This window comes from Mytilus californianus, unplaced genomic scaffold (assembly GCF_021869535.1).
Source record: "Mytilus californianus isolate M0D057914Y unplaced genomic scaffold, xbMytCali1.0.p SCAF_3, whole genome shotgun sequence".
Classification (NCBI taxonomy): domain Eukaryota; kingdom Metazoa; phylum Mollusca; class Bivalvia; order Mytilida; family Mytilidae; genus Mytilus; species Mytilus californianus.
The window spans coordinates 105,716,080-105,742,747 of record NW_026262679.1 but is presented as its reverse complement, the minus strand read 5'-3'; the positions used below and the strand labels follow the sequence as shown (position 1 = coordinate 105,742,747).

The window sequence follows — 26,668 nt, the reverse complement described above, 5'->3', positions numbered from 1 at the left end:
CACATTGAATTTTACTCTATTATTTAGTCTGTGACTTTTCTTATAAACACAATGAACAAAAGAAGATTAGGTGATAGATTAGTATTAATGTGAAGCGGTTAAATAAATTTGTTAAATAATCAAATAATCTTCCCTAAGCTTTGTCAGGTATAAATGTGTAAACAACAGCTGTGTTTTACTTTCTATTTTCCTGACCTTCTTGCTTACTAAAACTATTTACCAAAATCAAAGAGAAAAAAAAAAAAAACCCAAAACAAATACAAAACAAAACTATTGCTATATTTTTTTTTCAGCTTTTTATCAAAAGATTCGGATGTCAATTTATTGATGAAATCTTCAATTATCCGGTATGAATTTTTGACAATTACGATAAACGAGAGTTGATTGTTTACCGTCAAATCTTATAAATCCAATAAGAAGATTTAATCATGTTAAAAAAACAAAAACTACAGGGAATCCCAAGCGAGATCACGTGAGTCGACAAAGTAAGCATCTCCTGCTATACATGCATCACCCGTCATACGAATTCACACTCAGTCAAAATATCACAATAGTACACAATCAGTAAATCTATATAGCAGACGACTATTCTAGTATCTAAAGAACTGAGACCGGGAAAACATGTCGTTTGTGAGTAGTACGGAATCGGTCAACCAATAAAAACCGGGAAAAATCGTTTTGTGAAAGATCGTTTAATGTGAGAATAATAACAACAAAACAGATCTATTTATAGTTTTTCGAAAATTAGTTGTGTGTTCTGTTTGCAATTGTTTATTTTAACTGCTTCTTTGTGATTCACATTCTCACGACATAGGCGTAACAATCTTTTAACTATAAAGGTTGAAACTGGGACACTTATAATGAATTTATATTGTATTTAGTGATATGAAGTGTGTTAATTGACACTCGCGTGTATTTAACAGCAGAAAAAAAGGTGTTAAAAATAGATTCTTTATAAATCATTTTTAATGAGACACACTATTTTCTTCGTCATGTAAATGTTATTTAAATATCCTACTAAATTTCTTGTGCATTTGAACCTTAAGTTATTCTGTCCTTACTGACATTTTGTCGAACATGCACCTTTCAACAAAACTTTTGAATTATTGATTTAACTACATTCTTCTTCATTCAATACACTCATTACATAATTTAAAGTATTTAAATCACAGCTCATTACGCTTATTAACTTTTTATAAACACGATCTTTGACTTAATGTGCTTTCTTAACATTAAGTAAGTGAACCAAGCGTAAGGGAGGACGCTCAAACAGTTTTCCTCATAGTCAGTATTTAGTTCTTTCTTCGAAAATGTCTTCTCCAAGGCCTGGCCTAATTCTCTAAAAAATCCGAAAGCATTCACATATATTGAAAAAATCAACTTAACACAAAGGATCACTGCTCTACATTCAACGTCAACCAAAAATCCCATTAACTCCTATACATTAGAGAGAACAGATTGACATTTTGAACTCCGGTGAATCAATTTGCACGTTAAAATCATTACACTCAGAAAAATGACATATATTTCAAGATTCATTGATTTGTTGCTTAACGTTCAGTGACAAATATTTTATGAATATTTGGGACGAAAACACATAAAAAAATGAAAACGAAAAGGAAGGTTCTGCCAGGTATGTCGACCGGAATGAAAAGCGGGAAATAAGACTACCACTGGAAATTGAGGGTATGTAGGATAGGTGTATTCATTTCGCATTGCAACATGCCGCATACTGACCCCTCATAGGGTTGTTACAAACTCGTTACAAAGGTACTTTAATGTGTGGTATTCACCATGTACAAGGCATCGGATTTAACGTCCACATTCAGAATGGACGTAGCTTTATATTCATACATCCTGCACAACCTAACGGACGACCCACATCATAAAAGAGTTTTACTGCCTGACGGGAGAAGTCCAGGTATAAATATATTTCTATACACCAGTAAACACTTAGAGAACAAAAATGTCTGGACAAACTTGCTTCTTCACTTCACGTCAATAATAATTTTCAAAAGTTCTTACACATCAATGCAGGCGAGCCTCATAACTGCGTCTTAGTTTCATATAACAAAAAAAAGTATTACATGTATATAGTCACAACACAGTTTTCCAATTAAAATTTCTGTAGTAAATGTCGGGTCTGTGTCACTGTGAGGGTAATAATCAAATTAAAACGTCGCCGTTACGTATAAAAGTCGTAGAGATGAAGATTAGATATAAAAAAAAAAATAACACTAGTGTCTGGATAATATTAGCGCCCATTCTTGTATAGAACACTTCTGCATAAAAACAGAATGATCTGGTATCTGAATTATATATGTGATGATAGGTGGTAACTCTAAAAAACAAATAAGCGTTTTGTCTATACTTCACGCAACTAACGAGGCTTAATACATATATTGTGATACAAACCCAAATGATCGAATAGTCTCAATGAAACTACAAAGTGTTTTGCATTCAAACGATGGTCTATCAGCCAAAAAGTAATATCGAGTCAATGTAATTGATCAGTCCAACTTTAACATGCTTTACTTACCACATTGTTCCTGTAGAAATCCTTTATGAATAGGTCCAATTCATATCCGAATACAAGAGGAGAACGTTAACTGCAGTGAAATTGCGACTGCATGTTATTTAGGTTAAAAATAAAATGAAATGTGTAGACGGTCATAAATTCTTATTCTATTATCCCAAGTCTTACTGGTTCAAGCATATTGTTTAATTTTTGTGACATAATTATAACAAAGTTCAAATCCGATTATTAAAGTGTGTATTACCCAGGAACAATCAGGGCATGCGTAATTCATGACATATTCTGCGTGTCGACTTTGAAAAAAGATTACATATATTAAAAGCGAGTGGAAAAATCATCATCTTTTTTTCTTATTTCTATAGATTTTCCATGATAACGAATTAAGTATACATAGTAGAAGAATGCTACAACGGCGAGGTTTATTTATTTAATGTTACATAAAATCTGCTATTGATATCTTTTCTTAAGATTTTTTCCGACTGAGTTAATCGTTTTCAAATTCAATTTCAGTCTACGCCTACATTTACTGGTAATATCTTGTAAATATTTGTGCATACATGTAGGACAATCTGGCATATAATTTCACAAAACCTTGACAGTTGATTATAATAGATTGCAGTTTTTTTAACAATTTAAATTACACTTGATCAATGATTAGCATGCTCTCTTTTATAAAGTTGGGGATTAACTAAACGATTTTCCATCTCTTATTCATCTTAACTGTACTAGTATATTCTTTACCTTTATTTTGATAAGAATAGAAACCATCGTGTTGACTTACAGTCATGAAGGATTAAAGGTCTACAGTCTCATTAAAAACGGAAGCACGTATTAACTATTAAAGCTACTGAAAATGCTAAACGTTCAAGGGGAACTTACAGCTTCAAGTAAGCTTACACCGGAAGCGACTATATTTTTATATACTCTGCCTTCTCAATCAGTATATGATGCTTGATATCACATTATTCTTTTTGGCATTTAATATAATACAAAACCAAGGACAACTGAACATTTTTAAAAATTGAGAATGGAAATGGGGAATGTGTTAAAGAGACAACAGCCCGACCATAGAGCAGACAACAGCTGAAGGCCACCAATGGGTCCTCAATGCAGCGAGAAACTCCCGCACCCGGAGGCGTCCTTCAGCTGACCCCTAAACAAATAAGTATACTAGTTCATTGATAATGGACGTCATACTAAACTCCAAATTATACACAGGAAACTAAAATTAAAAATGATACAAGACTAACAAAGGCCAGAGGCTCCTGACTTGGGACAGGCGCAAAAATGCGGCGGGGTTAAACATGTTTTTTGAGATCTCAACTATCCCCCTATACCTCTAGCCAATGTAGAAAAATCAAACGCACAACAGTACATAAGAAAAGCGAAATGCGAAAAGCGAAAAGTGCAGACAACGGAGGTATTTCATGGTACATGTACAACCAATTAACGTGGAATAATTCAGTCGTTATATTCCGCTGATCTACGATTACTACATTAAAGTAAGAAGGAGAGATCGATTACGGGGAGGGACTGAATTATTCGGGTTAACAACCATTTGTTCAGGTATTCGCGTGACAATAAAAGGACACAAATGACAGCAGCACAATCATACAAAAATCATGAGACATTTACAAATTTTCCTCAAGTCTTCAAAAATCTTTCCATAGTCTTCAAAAATAGACTGGCAACTGTGCTTAAAATAAGTCTTGGTTTAAACAGTAACTATCACTATCAATATTTTTTTTTCATATTTTAAATCAAGGTGTTAAAATTGAAATAATAGAATGATCTTTTTTCTCTCTTATTCCTACTTATCATAACATTCATTGTGCAAAGTGTAATCTTTTACATGTCTTAAAGATGCCGTGATATTCTAAATTGGGAAAGAGCGCTACCGATGAGTTGTGTTGACGACAAGCAAATCTGAAGTACAAATGCATAAAACCTGGTATTTTTGATGATTTTGTTCTTAGTTCAGATTCGAGCAAGCACTGTTGATTTTAAGTCAAACTATAGGATGAACATTTTCTGTTAAAGATTTACATTAGGAATTTATATAGTGTCTAACTTAGTTTCTATTTACTGCAGAGTCTGGTTGGTGATCACCAGTACAAGGTAAGGCATTAGTTTTCAATAAATTTTAGAATCATTTTTCAAGGGTTAATATTTCGTTGTGTGAATAAAAAGGGATTATCAAGATTTTATGATTTTCTATTGACAGTCAAACATTGGGCTTTTTAACTTTTTTGATTCGAGCGTCACTGACGAGTCTTTTGTAGACGAATCACGCGTCTGGCGAACCAAATTACAATCGTGGTATCTATGATGAGTTTATTGCTATTCATTTAAAAATTGCACGCGCTTCTTTAACTTACGAAACTTTTAAGACAGTTGATCTATAATTGTTAAAAGATAAATACAAAATGAACAAATAGAATCAATGAATCATGATAATGTAGTTTATTTGCATGACTGTCTTTAATGAAGAACGCTTATACTTGATTTTCCAAAGTAAACTTTCGACTGGTTTTATGACAGTTCCGACCTATTCTATGACCAAAGACAAGTAAACATTAAAAACATTAAAATTTTTAAGAGATTTGGCCTTAAGACTGCTTTTGAGACTGTCGAAAAGGTTAACTTTTGGCATGCCCGCTACTGAAGTTGGCTCGGGATAACATTAGGAGACAACCATTAGATTTTTAGGGGAAGAGGATTTTGAAAATGAATATCCCGACTTAGCAAGAGCTGAAAATATATAACCTTGCATAAGGCAGGATGAAAAGGAATATTCCACACAAAAAGCAGGACACAGCTGTGTACAAAAGTGAAAATAACCATGCGTAGCAACAGATGAAAATGAATGGCCAATCCGCGAAAAATCCTCCTCCCTCCCCCACATCCCCGCATAATATGAAATAATCGTCCCTTTGTAAATTATTCAGCTGAGACACTTAATTTTTGCATCAAAATTTGCACATTTGTTACCTGCATGTATAGGGAGTGTATATTTGAAAAATCAATATTAAATAAGTAAAAAGTGGTCCTTTTGTTCAGTTGAATTTATTTTGTTTCTAAAGTCTAGTGTCAAGATATAAAAAATGACAGAGTAAGCATATAGTTAAATCGACTGGCTAGTGCTGTTTGTTATTTATAATGCCTTTGGATATATGCTTATGGTACCCGGCTGTACCCATTTAGACGTTTCTTTTTAAACACTGACCAATATTTCATTTTCTTCTATTTATTTCACGTTTGTTTCGTCATCTACGTCAGCCGGTTCTTTATTCTGTTATCTTTTAAATTTGTTTTCTCCGAGACAATTACGCCGTTCTGAACAACATTTATTAACCTTTTGGATGTACATGTAATTCTTTGTTTGTTCATTTAAAAATAGTTTCTTTTCCTAGTCGAAATCAATTTCTTGTCTTACTTTACATGTAAGAATAAGAAGATGTGGTATGATTGCCAATGAGATAACTCTCCACAAGAGACCAAATGACACAGAAGTTAACAACTATAGGTCACCGTACGGCCGTTTTATATATTTTTTTTTAGATACATAGGGACATATTTCAACTTGAGTGGTACTTTTAAAAACAATCATAAGCTATAAGTGAAAATGAATTTCACTAGGGTCAGCAGAAATCATAGTATTTTAAAGCCTTAATATATTATGTGTTCATCCCATGTAGAAAACTCTAAACAGTCAGACGGGAACTACCATTTGTGAAATTATTTCATTGCAAAGGTAAATGACCTTAATATGAACTTGACATCATATTTTTGACCTTGATGAACAAAAAACAAGAGGAGATTTCAATTACTAAGATAGACATGTTCAACGACTGACGTACCAAAATATAAGCCTAGTAGGTTTGACGAGTTTTTTACTGACACTAGTGAGATGCAACATACCGACTTTGTGACACCGGGAATCTGCGATGTTACACGTCTGGCGTACACACTTGTAGCCTGGTATCTTTGACGAGTTTTTTACTGACACTAGTGAGATGCAACATACCGACTTTGTGACACCGGGAATATGCGATGTTACACGTCTGGCGTACACACTTGTAGTCTAGAATGTTTGATAAGTTTTTTACTGACACTAGTGAGATGCAACATACCGACTATGTGACACCGGGAATCTGCGATGTTACACAAACGTGTCTGGCGTACACACTTGTAGCCTGGTATCTTTGATGAGTTTTGTTTTGCATACAAGTTATAAGATGTCGCAGTTATAATTATTTAAAAATACCATACAGTGAAATAATGCAATTCCCGTAGCTGTTTTAAAGGAGTAGGTTTACGAAGGGCTAACAATGTCCCTAAAATTTTAATGTTTTTATCTTAAATCAGGTCAAAATTATACAAATTTCACAAATAAATAGTTTTGATATTACTAATAATACAAAATAACTTCTTTTTGACGCCCCACATTATAAATTACGAAGTTATGACCTTTGATTATGCATTATATGCTTTATTTGTGATGTTTGGTCAGTTTTGGTCTATTTTCCAATAATTTATAACAGTTCTCAGCATGATTTACTTTGCCCCCAATCCTTGATTCAGAAAAAGTGTTTGCCCAGGAATTCAATAATAAAATTTGCACGTAATGGTTACAAAACATTTTGGGATCGTAAATTGCGGCCAAGATTTTTCTAAAGCTTTCAGGTCCGCAAAATGCAACAAATTATTGTGTTTAGAAATAATTTCCAAAATGTGCTGACTTAAGAGCCTTTAATGTACTATAATGAAGAGATTTGTTTTACCTAGCATTAAGGCTGAACTATATTTATTAATTTCTGTGTCTTTGGTCTCTTGTGGAGAGTTGTCTCATTGGCAATCATACCACATCTTCTTATTCTTATATTTTGAAGTTAATCCATTTAAAGACTCCATAATGGCATTTTCTTTATGTTTTATGATAAAGTTGAAATTCAAGACCATCAATTTGCGTTTGTCAAAATGAAATACTCACCAATAATAATAATATTAAATTGTACCCGTATGTGTAGCAAATTATTTAAATTATCATATAACTTAATTATATCACTGCCTTATCATTTATTCTATAATGAAGGATTATTAAAATTAGGTGTGCTTAACATATCTATATAACCATAAATGTTCATACAAATGTAAAATGATTTGCAATGTTATTTTGTAATGTTAGTTAATGTTATGAAAATTGACAAATTCTATATTTTGTTTAAAGAAAGATTCACACCTTGCATTCCTGCTCTTTTTGTGTAAATGATACACCACTGTCTATGGGAGATACATATATTTTAAAACGGTGTTTTAAGATATGACAATGTAGAAAAAAGAGAGAAGAATATACCAAAGGAACAATAAAAAATCATTCGTCGAAGAAAAACAAACAACGTTAACCATGGCAACAAAAACAACAAAAAATCGACGAAATGACAACAACAGTCTACATAGAAAACTAAAGATTGAGCAACACGAACACCACAAATTCGATGGCCGAATTTGCCAGTGGACTCTTATAGGAATTATTGGCCATAAATAAGGATTTTCAAGTTACCATTTCTTTTGCGTATTAGCTTATTTACTTGAGAACTATAATAGATAGGGAAAAGCTCTATATAGCAAAAGTAACCAGCAAAACAAGATCTCCAATTAAGTCAATAAAGTAAAAATCATCAGTCAACTCCTTATATAGGGTTATTGCTCCCCCAAAAAGGATTTTCATCTATTTTTTTTGTGTTATGGGCAAACACCTTAGTACATGTAACAAAAGAGAAACATCAAGCAGCAAAAAATATCAGCAGGACAAGATCTACAAATAAGTCACATAGCTGAAATTGTCGATCCACTCCTCAAAGGATGTATCTTTGATAAAACTATAGTAGAGAGAAACTATAAACAACAAAATTTATCAGAAAATACGTGACTTATATTCTATATAGTTAATAATATTAGAGTGCCAATTGTTGAAGTTGCACATAGTTTCAGTTAAGCGAAACAGGCTTTTTAGAGCCTTTTATTAACAGTTCCTCTCTATCTCCAAGTGTAATATAATAGTTTTCAAAGAAAAACACAAATATGTTTAAAAATTCCCAGTCAAAGGCGATAAGTCTTTTAAGGAGTAGATTAAAAATTAGGTCGTGTTGAATATTTTGTAGATCGTGTCCAGCTAATTATTTTTGCTATTTACAGTTTCTCTCTTTTTGTACCTATAATTTCGACAAAAATCACAAATATGGGTAAAATCACCATTAAAGGGAAATAACTCCTATAAAGAGTCGATTGACGATTTCAACTATGTGACCTGTTTGAAGATTTTGCTCTGCTGATCATTTTAGATAGTTACAGTTTTTATCTATTTACTATAGTTTTGGCAAAATAAAAAACACACACAAATATGGATAAAATTGTCATTCAAGGGCTAGTATCTACCTATTATAAGGAGAACAATGACAATTTCGGCCGTGCTTTCGTTTTAAAGATCTTGCCCTGCTGATCGCATGTTGAAACATATTTACCTTTAAATGATGTACAACTATATTGAACCCTTTTGGGGTCAGACCTTTAACTTTCTTCCTGCGAGTGAACTGGCATGCAATCTTTTTGTTTGTTTTAATTGAAAAAAAAAATATTCAGTTATAACATGGAAAATATTTGGAAAATCCAGTCATCAGACATTAAAATCATACAGTTGATGGACGTAATTCGAACCATTCTATCAAGCTAGCTTGCTTTCAACTTGGTGAAGATAGGTTAATCACAAGCCTAATCCTAATAAAGTTAAATGGCAGGGTTAACCCTCATGATAGGACATCTTGGGTTTTAGAACTGCACAAAAATCAGACAATTTTAGAGCTGTATTAAAAAATCCGATAGACGACCACAGATGGCTCATTTTTCAAATAGACATTTGTACGAGATCCAGGATATTTCCGCCAATCAATACGCAGTAATCAACAAAGCAAGTGAAGGAGTGTCCAATGAAAGTATTCTTGCCCACTTTTCTTATTGTTGAAATATATCCAGAAAAAAGGCTAACACTGAGAAACAAACGACACACAAGAAGTCGCAAAATGACGAAGAAACCCTCGCGGTACTTTGATCGATATAACTTACCAAAGGGAATTAATTAACAAACATAAACGATTATCCAACAAGTAAGTGCGATGGAAAATCAAAAAGACAACAGGAGTGTGTTGGTGTTAGGGGAAGGTGATGGGAGATTGCTTGAGATAAAATAAAATTACTTCAGTTAATAAAACATATTCGTAAAAAGGTTAAAATATCGTTACATTATTATAGTGAAGTGTAATTTACGATTAACACTTCCTCCCTCTTTAGTCAAGAAACACTTAACAAAATACGTGAAGTATAAAGACAAAAGAAATATATACTCTGATCTAAGGAAAATGGTCAGGTTAAATGGATGTATAATGAATAATATTAGTATTTGTGTTTTTCTTTATTATTTTGAGATCGACTCCGATTTTGACCAGTCTTATTTGTATTCGGATCTGGGTCGGAGCCATACACTTAACGTAAATCTCTTATGGTCGAAAAATTCGTTGGTATAGGGGAACCATTAACATTTCTTGAGGTTCATACTTAGAATTTTCCAAAAGCATGAAGTCAAGTAAAAGATAATGTATAATATACCTTTTCTCAATCAACGGAAGTAAATGGATCCATAATATAAAGTTTGTCGTTTAAACCCATTAAGAATCAATACAATGTATACACTTTTATTCTTGACTTAACATCAGTTATAAAATATTCAAAACAGTTACATGTTTTAACAAAAATGTATTGACAATTTTAAAGATAAATAAGAAAACGTAATGAATCCATTACCCATACTTAATTGAACATATCCAATGATTGTAAACACTTCATTGGATATAAATTTGCATTCTTGTAATAACTTCAAGATAACTACGTATCATATTGAAATCCCTTTCATATATTTGTAATTATAATAGGATATATAACAATTAAATGTATCATTATTAAGGTCTATATATCATAGACCTTATATCCAACAAACACATACTATATCATAACAAATGATTAAAACACAATTATCAATAATTTTGTCTTAGTTTACATTCCACAAGGCTCATGTTACATTATCGTCTACTAGATACTCATCTTGACGTCAAATTAACATAATGCCGATCAATTAAAGGAAAATCCAAAAATAACACTTACAATATTTTAATTTAATATACAGTTCCTTTTTAGCCTTGAATCCGTTCGTCAGTATTTTATTCTACGATATTTATTATCGTTTGAGTCACTTAATACCGGTAGTATAAAACATTCGACTATTTAATTTTTCTACCCTTTACACAAGTATCTCCATTCCAATCTTATAGACAAATTGAAAAAAAATTGGTCATAAAATTGAGAATGGAAATGGGGAATGTGTCAAAGAGACAACAACCCGACCAAAGAGCAGAAAACAGTTCAAGGCCACCAATGGGTCTTCAACACTGCGAGAAAATCCCGTACCCGAAGGCGGGCTTCAGATGGCCCCTTAAACAAATATGTCTGTTTCATAAGAAATGTTGGGCAATAAAGATACAAGTATCTTGTATAAGAGAGGGATAAATCGTACTTTGTTAAAAATAACTCTGATTAAAAAAACCAAAAACAACACAGTTTAGTCTGCCTCATATCTTGACATAAATCTGGAAAGTGACAATTTGGGACGGTTGAAAACAAATCTTTACGACAAAAGACATGATTTCAGGTTCCCGATTGTGACACTTCTGTTTCTATGTAGCAACATTCCAGCAGCGCATACATATGGAATATATATCTCCAAGTTGATACGATATTCCAGAGCATGCATTTCCTATCATGATGTCATTAATAGAGGGTTGCTGCTTACAAGGAAGTTTCAAAAAAGAGTTTTAAGTGGTGCAGTTGAAATCTTCCCTTTCGAAAATTTTCACGAGTTGGTTGACCGTTATGAAACACCTGTTTCACAGATTACGACGGATGTTCCAATTGTCGAAATCACAATCCCATCCTTTTTTCCTCGAAGGTGTCCTACCAAATTAGACTTATTATCGGGTTTGTGCTTACATGAGCAACACTGCATGCTTACCCTACAGTAACACTTGAGATCACCCCGGTTTTTGATGGGGTTTCTATTGCTCAATCTTAGTTTCCTACGTTGTGGTTTGTATACTGTTGTTTGTCTTTTGTTGGTTTTTTCGTTTTTTGCCATGACATTGTCAGTTTGTTTTTCGTTTTTTGCCATGCCATTGTCAGTTTGTTTAAGACTTATAATTTTGAGTATCCCTTTGGTATCTTTTGCACCTGTTTTAACAGAATTTTGTCCAACCTTAGTTGAACTACGTCCTTAATGAAAAGATGGATTACTAAAAGTTTGAAGATAAAAACGGTAAACGAAATATACATTATAAAGAAAAAAATCTCCATTCCAATTTAATCAAGATGAAAATGGAAATAAACATGTCTAGCGAAAATCCCCGGTATATGTAGAAATTGGTAGGAAATGTACAGGAGTAGTATATTATGTTGTATTTACGTAGTATTCAGGGTTTCCGTTCGTTAAGCAACAGGCAAAAAAAAAATGAAACCGACAAGCACGCGAATCGGAAGTGGTTTCTACACTATAGAACTAAATACCCTATGACCGCACAGCACTTATCTTTGTGTCTATTGATCGGCAATAACTGTTCTTTTCATGCTTTTATGGAACCTCTACGTAACAATTAGATGGTGAATGTGGTAGACATTTTCACCTGGCCAGGACACCTTGTTATTAACCCTTACTTTTCATAAAATTTTGTCGTATTGGAAATGCGGATTTTTTATTTCCTAATACCCTGTTCACACGTATGCTTGATTCAAATCGGACATTATGAAATCCGATGTATATCGGAATTTAATCCAGTTTGCGTTCACATGTGGTTCTATAATATGGTACTCTAGATAAAATTCTGCAAAACAGTGAAATGAATATTTATACATGATTTTCTGGCGGCGCAATAAATAGTAAACAAAAATTATGCGCACTGATATATTCTGGATTAGAATAGGCTTGTCCGTTCACATGTATATTTATTATACTTAAAACCGATGTAATATGAAATCAGATACCAAACTTCCTACCTTAAATTGTTTGACTCAGGATTTACAAATATGCATTTAATCCGGAAAATGCGTGAACCCAAACTGGTATTGTTGTCAAATCGAGTTTACCACCACTTGGTCGATGCCACTGCTGGTGGAGGTTTTGACCCGATGGTATCACCAACCCAGTAGTCAGCACTTCAGTGTTGACATGCATTGTCATTGATATTGTCATAATCATAAATTAACTGTTTACAAAACTTGATGTTTTTCGAAATACTACGGATTTTCTACCCCAGGAATATATTACCTTAGCTTCATTTGACATCACCTTTCGGAATTTTTGGTCCTCAATGCTCTTCAACTTCGTACTTTATTTGGCTTTTATGACTTTTTTTATTCGAGTGTCACTGATGAATCTTTTGTAGACAAAACGCGCGTCTGGCGTGCACAATTGTAATCCTGGTATCTATAATGAGTTTATTTGTTGTGTCGTGTGAACTGAGTATAAAATATAACTGCAAATAGTTTTCACATTCTTACATTTGAAGTGCCCTTCATTGTTTTGAAAGAATTCTCGAAAGTGCATTAGCTTCAATTAATAGAGCAGTATAGTTTTGAGTATGAAAAGGATCATTTACTTCTTACATAAAATAGAAAAAAATTGATACCGTTTATTCAGATATGTCAGATTTATACAAATGTTCATTGTAAAAGTTAAATAATTAATAAATACCTTTTGAAAATACTACAGTTTAAAGCTCTTTTACATATTTTCAACTCGGTAAATTATCACATTAAAATATAATGTCATATGCATTTTTTGTAGAAGATTTTTTTGTGATTTTTGTGATTGTAGTGGTAAAAAGTAAAATAACATTATAGGACCTTCACTTGGTGATAATGGTGGTTTTTGTGATCTGCTAATGTAATATGCTCTCTGTTTTCGTGTTTTCTTTCACAGTTTGCGTTTCCTCAAGTCGCACTTGCACGGTATTAAAGTGTGCTCAATTTACTGTTTTGAAGGTATTCTTAGTTTTTATGCGTAGGAAGTGGTGGTTTAGTTGTAAAGACGGCGCTTGGATGGTGACCAAGGCTACTGGGGAGAACTGGATTTGGAATTTTATTAGTTTTATAGTGGAACCTCAAACACTATGATAAAAATATAGTCTTTGTAGCTGTTTGCAAAAAACTAGGAAAAGAAAGGTAATTTCTGGTCATATTTGTACAGTACGATTTCAAGTTAAATAGTTGTGACTTATAGTCAATTTGTCACGTATGAACAGGAACGCACTACTGGTACGGAATTGACCCCACCTTGAATTTAAGGGGAAAACCATATCATATACAACTCCTATGTTGTAAATGATCAATTTCAATATCACACGTTTTAACAATGGAATATTTCATGCTCATTTTTTTATAGACTGTAATTTGAAACAGCAATGAGTGAAGTTTTCATGTTTTTGCTTTACTTCATCATACAGGAATGTCACATAAACCGAATTAAAAACAAATCCTCTAGAAGACTATAGGAGAAAAACAGAAAAACAATTAATAAATTATAGACACTAGCCTACTGTGGTTTTACGGTCATCCCGATTACAAATTAGTCTAATGTGTTTATAACCCAACGCTCATGACATTTTTTTTCAGTCTTAGATCTGAAGATATCAGAAAAGTAGGATTTAATTATATTCTATTCATTTTGGGCACATGTCTGTTCAAGATTCGCATGACTGGTGGGTGATGTATCAGGCATAACAGCAAACGCTTACTCTGTCGACGAACCAGGTCTCACTCCCTTATGAGTTATTGCGGCTCATTCAGGTTTTTGCTTTATCTTGGTTTGTATATTAGATATGGATTAATGATTTTTTTAGCACCGGTAACTGTTTTTGCCTGTTTGCGTTGATATCATAAAGACTCTAGAACATTTAAATTTGAACTTGAAAATAAAACAAATGTTAAGCGGAACAGTACCAACCATTTTATTGTGCCATTCGATGCGGATAGATTCATGATACTGATGTACAGATGATAAAATTTGTAAGAATATTTAGAAGTGCATTAGTTTTTAAAAGAAGTACGGACCACAACCTTTTTAATGAAACAAAAAAAATGTAAAATACGGATTGTTTATTTTGCAACATCAAGAAATGTCGACAAAGATCTTTTCAGGCTTAATATCAGTCCGGCTTTTTCTGTCTCTAGCTGTCTTAGCCGATACAGTTTTGTGTATTTTTAACCTTATTGTCGGTTTTTATCTTTTAAAAGAGAAGGTATTATAAGGCCATGTTTTAGTCCCTGGAGTTTTAATATCAAAAAGTATAATTCTATCCAGAAACTTGTCAGATACCAATCATTTATATTTTTGTATTTTGTCTGACATATTACTTAAGGGCTGGAAACATTTTTTCGCAGCCATACCCCACAACAATTTAATTTTTCCTGACTATTACTATGTAAAACATCCCACCCAGATGAACTCTAATTTATCAAACATATTTTTCTCAGCCATACCCCACAACAATTTGAATTTTCCTGACTATTACTATGTAAAACATCCCACCCAGATAAACTCTAATTTAACATCCTTTCAAATGGTATTTCTGCCGGTTAAATTGATTCCGATAGATATCAGTGAATGTATATAATACCTTCATGCAAAGGCCATGGGTCATCATGATGTAGTTTCGTTTGTTTTAGATGCCAAATAAGATTTCTGTGTACATTTAGACCTACTGGTAAAGTTTGTCTGAAGTATTAATTGTAATTAAAGCATTAAAATTTTAATGTGCATATTTTGACTTATGGTGATTTTTAACATCTTCTGACGAATGTATTTCAAAGCTTAGATGCCTTTGGCATAATATATATATGATTTATCTATGTATCTTTTCATATATATAAATACATAATTTATCAGTATTGAGATGAAATTGCCTTTATCTATATTTGCACTTTTATAAATCTTTAAAAATGAAGCGAATTTTTTGAGTACAGATTAAATGTACTAGTATGTTGATATATCCTTACAGTTTGTACAAAGCAGTTACAATTCGGATTTAAAGATGTTGTAGTTCTATTCCAGACAATTCTTAGCTCATTCCAAAGAAACAACAATACTTGAGCTGATTATTTCCAATTTATATTTTGAAATTACTTCAATTAATACAAAATTTTCAGGCTTGTTTTTCAAAACTACGGGATGAGAAATGTTCGGTAGTAAACAGATTCAGCGACAAAATCGATGTTTGCTATAATTCATATACTTTTCTAGTTTTAAAATATAAATGACTTCTCATAGAGCACATACATTAAACTGTTTCATGATGTTTTTATCATTTAGCTCTTTATGATGAAATTGAATGACTTCTGTGAATGCTCATTTATATAGAAATCATTTGCTTGGAAAATCTTAAATACTGAGAGGATGCATAGGGGACAGTGCATCGCATTCCTATGACATATACAAATAATAACTGTTTCTGTTAAAAATAAAAAAATACCATGGTATTTTTGCACTTCAACGCACATTGAAAACCCTAAAACTAGATTCGGATTAATAATTAGAAAACAGGAATTGCCTATTAACAACTGGTCCGGGGTTTTGATTATGTTTTATCACTCAATAACCAAAAGTTCAATGAGTGCTTAAATTTCATATATCCCAGTGAACTTGAGATTAGATATTTGACCGAAAGTTGAAGGTCTGTTCCATATTTTGATCTTTTCCTCGATATTGACACAGATGGATGACTTCAAAATAGAATATATGTCAAACGTGATGATTTGAACTTTCCAATTGCCATCTTTCCATTTTGTAGAAATAACATACATCGGTCTCGCTCCTATTGGAAAGCGCTTCGGACGCATGAAACTTATAAAGTATTGTTTTCATTTTATGGAATTCATACCATTTCCTCGGTCAATGTAAGTTTTTGTTTGTTAACTTAATTGAATTGTCTTCTCCTAATCGATTTACGAGATTTGAACATCGGTAAACGACTGTCGCCTTACAGTATTCACCGAACCACCTATTGAGAAACCAATCTAACCTGAAAAAGCCTTTCGTGCCCATTTGAGTCGCAGAATACAAGACACCCTCTTTGGGAGTCCATTCAGGAAGTAATAAGACATAAATTTCTTTTATCGCACCTCGGATAAATAGTGACGTTGTGATTGGTTTAACGCCGTCACTTGGTGATCCCCTATGGATCCGTATAGCAGAGTTAGTAGATTTCATATTGGCTTCGTTACGTCACGTCTACTATTAATGGTGACGTCATCTATTAATTATATTGTATTTCATTGTTTATTTTTATTCAAAACTTGGTAGGAAAAGTCCCGTGTGCAATAAATTCGTTATACGGTTCATTACTGATCCCCATCGGATCCATAGAGGATCTCAACCCCTATGGATTTTACTAACCCTCTATGGATCTGTAGGGGGTCAGTAGCAAACCATATAACTTATAATGTACATCTTCACGTGTAATTTGGTAAAATAAAAGTCAACCTTCTGGTTGTTATGAAGGACTGAAACTTTTTATTACACAATATTACTTATATTGAATCCGTTCATTCTCTGTAATGAATGCTTACAACTGTTCTTTCTTGAAATTGTGTGTCCCGTGATCTTAATCAGGTAAACCTCATGCCAAATAAATCTATAATATAACTCTGCAATCAAAAGATTGCACAACACGAAAGGGTAAGCTGCGTAATTTTCACTGTAGGAACAAATAATCTAATTTTGGATGTAACACGTCTTCTGATTGGCTGAACGTGTTTTGTCTATCCGCTCATAGATATAATTTTGTCATGTGACTGTGACGGCATCAACGTTTTTTTCATGATTTACTCCTTAAAAATGGAATTTAGAATGAAATTATAAGGAATGACTGTATTTTTTCTGTCTACCCGAAATAACTTCAAAATGTGGTGCACACTTTTAAATAACCCGCGTATCAGTGTGCACCACATTTTTAATGTTATTTCTTCATAGACAGAAAAAATATTACAGTCATTCCTGAAATAAAGTTTCGATCAATCTAATTAAAATATAGATCTCTGATTTCGTTATCCTCATATTCTTCATACTGTAATTTTGATACTTTGTCTTCAAAAATGATACCACAAGGCAAACAGCAGATTTTTACCGATGTCCGTGTCGCCATTTTCATATCATTTCTTTGCAAGTTAACAAGGACGATTCTGATTGGTCGGTATAAATTCTTTGGAAGGTACGCAGTTACGTCACAAAAGTGAACTCTTTATACAGTCCATCTCAGATCTTATATGGACGAGCACGCGAGTTAATATAGATATGAATTTTAAATAGATTGAGTTCCGATAATAATAAGCATTTTATGAACAGTCATTACCATGACAATTTCGTGATTGACGAGTTTCTATTTTCGGTACACGAATTAATTACCCGTATATCTGCAATAAAAATCTTTTGCCAGATTTGGCACAACTTTTAGGAATTATGTGTTTTCCAATATAGTAAAATTTCGTTACGATTTGACCTTCTTACTATTTTGATTCGAGAACCGCCGAAGAGTCTTATTTAGACGAAACGCTCGTCTAGCGTCCTTAATTACAACTATAAGAAGCAACACACATTGGTTTTCTTTTTTCATCAGTCTAATTGGTTTACAAAATTTGTGCATTTTGTTGATCAGCATTGTTATTTACAGATGTATGGCAAAGGTGTTTAACAAAATTTAAATACGTATCTTTAAAAGACGTATATTTCATAGTTTTAATATTAATTTAAAAATATAGCGAGTGGTCAGATTTTGAGATGCAAACAAACTTTTAAGTATAATAACAAAAAGATAGAACTTTTTGTAATTGAAAAAACCGAGATCGGGTGTATTACAACTTATCTTACTGGCATGCTTTATTTATTTTGAATTAGGTGAATACATGTATTAAATATTAACATGACGCATCTCGATACAAACATTGTTGTAGAAAGGGAGATAAATCAACTTATTTGTGGTAAATGTCTATTGCAATAGAACCTATAGTAATTTGATTATGTATATAATATAAAAACAAGAACACAACCGCAAAATCGCGGCATGTAAAATATATTATGATGTATTTTTTTGAATGTAGTTATTCCTAATACTACGTTTATTAATCGACATTATTCGTAACGGCAAGTGTCAAATATTTCATGCATATTCAGGAAAAAAATAATAATAGGGGAAACTGTTTTTGTCATGTTCAATTTGTGCTTGTTGCATTTTTTTTTATCAATCTCGTTTCATTTTGGTGCGTTGTGATGCTTTATTGTTTTTGCTATTTGTTGGTATTAGCCATTTGATAAATAATCAGACCATTGTAACGTTTCTTGTAGAGTAATTTGCCCTAAATTCTTCGCCTTTTTTTAAATTATAATCAGACATTAATTATATAAATATAAGATAACAGATGTGCATGACATAATTGCCGATGAGATAACTATTATACTCCACATTTATATACTAATCTGCATAATGTGATCAGGAGTATAATGTTAAAATATACCGTTATGAGCATGATAAATGCCATTCGATTTCAATGTGTCGTTGTGATTCAAGAAGACCCTCCAAATAAAGAATTCACAAACGAGAAAGTAACTAAAAATATACTTAATATAAGAAACTTTATGACTTATTGAATAGAAAGTAGTTTGTTATAAATATTGAATTTAAATGATAGTTGAAAAAGAGAATGTAAATAAAGATAAAATAAGTAAGAAACTAAAATAGAGTATCATGCATAGAATTATTGCTACAATTCCCCTCCATTGTTTGGTTTAATAGGTGTTATTTATTAACATACTTCTTCATTTATTTTTTTAACTGCATTACAGTTTTTCTAAGACAGATCTCCTTAATTATACATGTACTTTTTTCAAACAAAAAAACATATATATATATATAGGCGCCTGTTAAAACGTTTAAACCCGCTGCATTTGTTTGCACCTGTCCTAAGTCAGGAACCTGTTGTTCAGTAGTTGTCGTTTGTTGATGTGGTTCATAGGTGTTTCTCGTTTCTCGTTTTTAATATAGATAAGACCGTTGGTTTTCCTGTTTGAATGGTTTTACACTAGTCATTTTTGGGGCCCTTTATAGCTTGCTGTTAGGTGTGAACCAAGGCTCCGTGTTGAAGGACGTACTTTGACCTATAATGGTTTACTTTTACAAATTGTGACTTGGATGGAGAGTTGTCTCATTGGCACTCATACCACATCCTCTTATATCTATGACAATCATGTGTTATGTATGTATGGTAATGCACGTCGATGCACCAACCGATATAACATTAAGAATTATCAAATTGGTCAACAATCTGTATACGTTTAAAGGATGTGTATTAACTGCGGTAATGGTTCCATTTTGGGAATGACAGTCTAGAGAAAGCGGTAACATCCAAGTGGTAGCAATATTAACGTATTATTATACACTAATTATTTCGCGTGCACGACATACATTTCAATAACAACCCTCATCATGTAAGCCTCAGTATCAAATGCTTTGGTCAAATATACAAAGCATTTGGAAGCATAACAATAACACAAAAATCAACAATTAAATTAAGTAATAATTCATGGTGGCCATGGTATTTAAGGTGTTTATATAGAAAGCATTATTGGCGTAAAATTTTAATTAAAGCGTTAATTCTGCCCAGAATAAGGTGATTCGCCTTAATCAAAAGAAACCATCTTCGGTCAAAGTTGACCTTGTATGTTTTGATTTAACCCTTTAACTCCATTACCATTCATCCGACATTATGGCTGATTTGATAGGCTCCAAAATAGGCTGCTTAAGATGTCATTGAAATCGAATTAGTTTAGTGCTGGCATAGCAGGAGATGATTACACTTTCGACACAACTTGTCACATTATTGTGCTCGTGTTTGATTTCCAGCAAATTTGTGTGCCTGGTATTTTTGAGGGGAGGAGAGGGGGGGGGTAGTAGTGACCAATAGCAATATACAGGTGTAGAGTCTCCTTACTATGAGCATTCTGCGTAATCTTTAAAAGAGATTTCAATGCTTGTTACATGATACATTGATTTATGTAATATTTATTTACTCTGTTTAAAAGGCGACGTGTTTTAGCGTTTTGGAATGAATGAAAATAATTACATGTATAAATGACAATACCAATTGCCCAATTTACTTTCAAGTAATTCACACCAAGTACATTTTACATCTTGGTTTTTAGGTTGTCCATATTTGTTCCAAAAAAGATGTTCTCAAACGCTTCACCAATCAAGATGTCATTTTTTAGTCATTATAAATATGTTTGACTTTCAGTTGGCCAGGAAAAAGAAAAAAAGTTTTAAATGTCTTCACGAGTTTAATTTCAGGTGTACACGAGTGTTCATGGTTGCTTCTTATACAGAAAAAACAAACAAACTAAAATGGCCTTGAACATATGTCATGAAATTAATAACGTTTATAACTCCGAAAATTATTTTCAATCATAGTTACATTTGTAACTACAACATTAAACATATGTCTCTGTTTGCTTATTAAAGCTTTCTCCAATTAGTTTGCTTATTGTAATCCATTTTTGATCATCGCAAACTATATTTTAATTTATCAGATACAATGTACTCTATTATCATACATACAGACAAATAAGACCATATGCCTTTCTATTTAATTAACATATAGCGAAAATAATAAGTATCTAGTATTTTACATCGCAAAGGCAGCATCCATTTTCAGTTTTGAAAAATAATGAAGTTTCATTACAAAATTCTTGTAACCACGATTCTTTGGAAAATTAACAAGATCATTGGTGAGTCGTATTTCTGATTTACAATACTAGATATAATGGTTTTGATACAGTAAAAGGGTGTTGTCATTTTTTTTAAATGTTGCGATTATTCTATTTAGATAATTTTGTTTACAGTAAAATTTGAAAATTTCGGAGTAAGAAAAATAATTAAATGCATCAAGAAAAACATATGTTCATATGGAACCATGACCCGCTCGCAGTATCACAGTATCACAAACGTCATATCCATGTTCAGAAAACCACGAAATCTAGATCCCAAACCCTTAATTGAAGGGTACAATGGCATTTATGTCGTGTGTAAAACTTAAAATCATTCTAATTTATAATAAGTGAATTCAACAAAATTTCAGAAACCTACATTTCAGGAACCAATGGCAAACAATGACAAACTACTAACACCATTGCTGATTTATACTGATATGTACACCATTGCTGATTTATACTGATATGTAAACATTTTTTATTTAGTATGGTTGCTCAATCTTTAATTTCCATTGTAGTGTTTAAAAAAAAACATGTGATTTCTTAATAATATAAAGATCAAGATTTTGTTTAAACCATAGAAAACTGCTACAGAACTAAGTCATTTGGTGATTATTTAAAAATAAAATGCCTGTGGCATGACTTTGATTAGCTTTTTTTAACGAATGAAAATCAGATTTTCTGAAGTGATGAAGTGATAACAAAAGTTATATTTGATATGCCTTTTTATGAACAAAATCCTTTCAGAGTAACATGGAGTTGTCTCTCTTTGCTTGCTACACTTTTCGTGCTTAAAATACAATCAGAACGCGATTTCCATTCGGTTAATGAAATTAATTTTGAATATAATGTTAAAATAGTTTTAGCACTTGAATAGTTATATATAAAGAACTTTACATAAAGATAGTATTTTAAATATTTTGTTGACGTTATAACAAACTTTAAGACATAAAAAGTTAACATTTTTAAAAATGTTTCTGTACTCTGATTAAACAGATGTTGCGCCTATCATCAGAATATTTTAATAAGGAAATAACAACACATGGCAATCATCAGAATATTTTAACAAGGAAATAAAAACGCATGGCATTAAGACTTTGAAATTAAAATACAAACTTTACTATTCTGCAATACAAGATTATATGTCCTTGTCGACTCAATCTAGTGTTGTATGTAACACAGTACATGTTGTAAAAGGTCACGGAGATGGTTTATATATGTAGCTCAATGTTTCTTTTAATAAATTGGCAAGTATGACACTGTTATAGAGATACCGATACCCATGTAATAGAATGGCATAGGCAATATTCAAGTTGAAATATAAACTAACGGGGTTGAATTTACACTCAAGTAAAAAAAGAATAATACTATTTTCTTTTTCCGAACTGGATTGCAAGATGTAAACAAGAAGTGACAGATGTAAAAAGTGTTTAAATCTTTTCTGTGCGTACCTTATGATTACCTACACTCGGACATATTTAATGTGTTCACGTGCGTTCGATTTCATTATCCACACTCGGACGTCAACCTAATATCAGTGTGTATATACTCAAGAATTGGCCAAACCAACCAAATTGTCTATTAAAACACGTACACGTATCGATTTTTTAATTATACAAACTCTTTTCAATTTATCTGCAGGGTTGAAGATTAATTTGACAATAGACACACCAGACAAAGGTAATGTGCATCCGTTTAATACGCCTCAGTATTTGGATTTTGTTACTCCAATAAATTTGAGCAAGTATGGTGTGGATGTTTCTCAAATACGATCACTGTACTTTGATGTTAAAGCATGCCATGATGCGATGGTTATTTTAGCAAGCACGTCAAGTATGAATTCATCAAAACCATTTTACCAGCTTATTCTTTCTGGTGATTCCAATCATGACGGTAATTGGGAGCTGAACCTGAGACGTCGTGAAGATAAGGCCTTGCAACAGAATAGATATGACTTTGCTTTCAAAACTATTAATGAAGAAAGATACCGTCTTAATTGTAATGAGTATCGTACATTCTGGGTCAGCTGGAAGGAGGGAAAAATAAAGTTGGGAAGAGGAAAACAAACAGGCAACGATGAAATTTTCTGGTATACAGACAATGACCCCTTTGTAATAAGAGAGATAGGTGTAATAAACGCTTGGGGTTCAACTGGAAAATGGAAAATACCGATTACAATAAATGGTAAGTAACAGTTTCATATTTGATAGTATGTAGAATTTATCTTGAACGAGTTTTAATGGTGTTGATGAAACATAAAAATCTGTAGGTAAAACTTCTTTAAGGGTACAATTGTTTTTAAAAAAAAGTTCTTTAAAGTCTGATAGGTTCGCTTAGATACTTTCTGACGTAGAAATATTTTGTAATGGTAGCAACAGCAAAATCTGGTATTAAGGGAAATGATAGATTTAACGATATACATGTATTACTATTGATAGTGTGTGAGACTCATGTCTACAATATACATGTATTAATATTAATAGTGTGTGTGGCTCATGTTTACCACACATAAAAAGTACCAATAGTTAATGATGTTGTCTGCTCTATTTCGATTTTCTTTTATTTAGTTTTCCCATATATCTTATTTTTTTCCGAATTTGTGTTTATTTCGTGTTAAAAAAAAGAGATATGTGATATGGTTGCTAATGAAACAACTATCCACCTGAGTACAAATGACGTAGATTTAAGGGACTATTATAGGTCACTCTAAGGTCTTCAGCAATTATCAAAACCTTTACCGTATAGTCGACTATTAAAGGACCCGGCATGACAAACTGTGAAACATTTCAAACGAAAAACCAACGGTCTTATTTATGACAAAACAATAAACGAAAACAAAATATTACAGACAGCAACCAACCACTGAAATACAGGCTCCTGACGTGGAAGGCTTACTTGTTTCTGGGAAATAGAGACCGAATAAGAGATGATAATTGATTCCTTCTTTGTGAAAAATAGATTTTTTAAGTTTCTAAGAATTAAGGAAGATCGACCATGACGGAACTTACGTTTTTCTTTTTTTTTCTTTTTTTAAGGGGAGGGGTATTTTCGGCATTTAGATGGGGGGAAAACATTTGGGGAATTTGGTGTTGATGGCATGTCCATGTAAATTTCTATTCAATTTAATCATCAGTTCGGGATGAATTAGAGCTTGACATTTTAAATAGACACTTGTGTATTCTTGAAGACCTTTAGAAGTTATTTGGTTATTTTGGTCATCAATTTGCTGTCTCATTGACATATACCCGATATTGTTTTTTTATGTAAGTACAATTACAGTGAACGATGCGGTTCATAATCGATATTTCCAGAATATTTCTAGGAAATATCACTAACCTTTTCAAATGTTCAAATAATGACTGAAACAAATACGGTTTAGATTTTTTTTCCAGATCGGTTCACTGGACAATATAACAAATGTCAACGCAATGATATTAAAGCAAATATAGAGATTGTAGATTCAGTCCAGGCGATAAGTGTAATAAGGTGTTCTGCAATATGTGATCTCATGAAAAAGTGTATTGGATTTAACTATAAAGCGCAAGGGAAAAGGTAAGTACTAACATATATATGAGCCATTTCGATGTTAAACAACGGTAGCAAAACCGCTGTATTTAATATCAGTTGTTATTGTTGACGGGACGGTAGCAATCAGTGTAGTGTATTTAGGAGACGACCATTTGATTTTCTGAGGGGACAGAGATGGCAGGATAATTTTGCAAATAACTTGACATGGAAAGAACTGAAAATAAATAAATGCGCAAGACAGGATGAAAAATAAAAATTCTGCATCACAAATTACAGGAAACAAATGTGTAATAAAATAAGCGTGCACAGCAAAAGATGAAAATAAAACTCATTTCAAGTCTCTATGACTTACGGTAAATGATTTGCAATGACTAACCATTTATATCGAAAATAAAATGGGAAAGTAACCCAATCAAATGTTACCGGATCCCTACTGTCCAAATTGAACAAATCATCATGAGAGAGCAAAACAAAAACATTTTCAGTTTCCTTGTAGAAGCGATATCAAGACAAACAGTATATGTGGAGAAAACTCCATTCTGGAAAAGTGTTCGATTGAAAAGGACGAGGTTCAAATGCGAGATAACTGTTAGCCGGAAATCATATACCAAGTATTTTTTTGACATTTTGCGAAAGCGACTTTTCAGAAATAAAGTGGCGGAAGGAAAAAGAAATTTATCAGAACAAAATAAAACGCCTTTCCACGAGAAGGTGGAAAGATCTAAAAATCTTGTTTCCAAAAACAAAATATAAAAAAGCCTGTTACTACTACCACGAATGTTGGAGTAAAATCAAGTTAACGATTCTCTGCGTAAGAAACAATTGTAAGAAGTAGTAATAGCAATTTTAAGGACCGTATAGTACATGTACGTTACACGAAAAAGAAGTCCATTGACGATGCATCTTTAAACCTTCCAATGTTTGATTGGACTTCCATAAGTTAAAGTATCAAATAAAATTCGAAACTTTCAATGTGAAGGATTTACTTTTTATGTAAGATAGTAATGATCTGTAAATCATCTATGCTGAACCATTTATAATCAGTGTCTATCTGACAAGTAATGCCAAGTGGTATGATGTTGTATATGAGCCAACTATCTACTAGAGACCAAGGGGGTAGCACGTAAACAACTATAAGACACAGTGATACCTTTAACAATGAGCAAATTCAATATCAGATATCCACAAAAAAGTACCAGAATGAAACAATTAAAAAAAAACAATGGCATGAGTTATGCTTGTTTGTTCATTTTTTTAAGATCACGTGTTCTGTCATTGATATGCTAAGCTACAACATCTGTATTGGTTTTTCTTTATAGATGTGCGTTACTGAGTGCTGGTGAAAATGTTCTGACAGAGATTCCCAAATTACATGTACCCGGTTGGCAATTTTACACGAAGTGTTTTGAGAAAAAGGAAGTGTGCTTAGGCTGCTTAATATAAATTATTATTTAATACAGCCAAAAAATCAAGATTTTAAATCTAAAAAGAAAATTCTTTTTATTGTTTTTTATTTTATATGGTAAACTCAGAAACATCTTACTGCATTAATTCATGGCACACTGATAACAAGTGCATGCATAACTAAATGACTGTCAACACTAAAACAAAACTGAGGCGCTATTATAAATAAAAATTAATAAAAGATGTGTGATATACGACAATTACACAGTAACCGAACGTCACGAATAACC

General features: G+C 32.4%; 2 protein-coding genes across 2 annotated transcripts in view; one reads left to right on the top strand and one right to left on the bottom strand.

The window, feature by feature from the left end:
• Nucleotides 1–2,825, bottom strand: part of LOC127735675 (thrombospondin type-1 domain-containing protein 4-like) — a 98,389-nt gene extending 95,564 nt beyond the window's left edge. Inside the window, exon 1 of the mRNA XM_052245929.1 lies at nucleotides 2,540–2,825. Within this exon, the coding sequence (XP_052101889.1) occupies nucleotides 2,540–2,544 (5 nt within the window). The 5' untranslated portion in view covers nucleotides 2,545–2,825. The remainder of the gene's footprint in view (nucleotides 1–2,539) is intronic.
• Nucleotides 2,826–4,421: 1,596 nt separating this feature from the next.
• On the top strand, nucleotides 4,422–26,462 carry LOC127735695 (uncharacterized). The gene is made up of 4 exons (XM_052245961.1): nucleotides 4,422–4,654; nucleotides 23,088–23,630; nucleotides 24,839–24,998; nucleotides 26,294–26,462. The coding sequence occupies exons 2-4, from the start codon at nucleotides 23,255–23,257 to the stop codon at nucleotides 26,415–26,417; spliced, it is 660 nt and encodes a 219-aa protein (XP_052101921.1). The 5' UTR covers nucleotides 4,422–4,654; nucleotides 23,088–23,254; the 3' UTR covers nucleotides 26,418–26,462.
• Nucleotides 26,463–26,668: the final 206 nt, after the last annotated feature.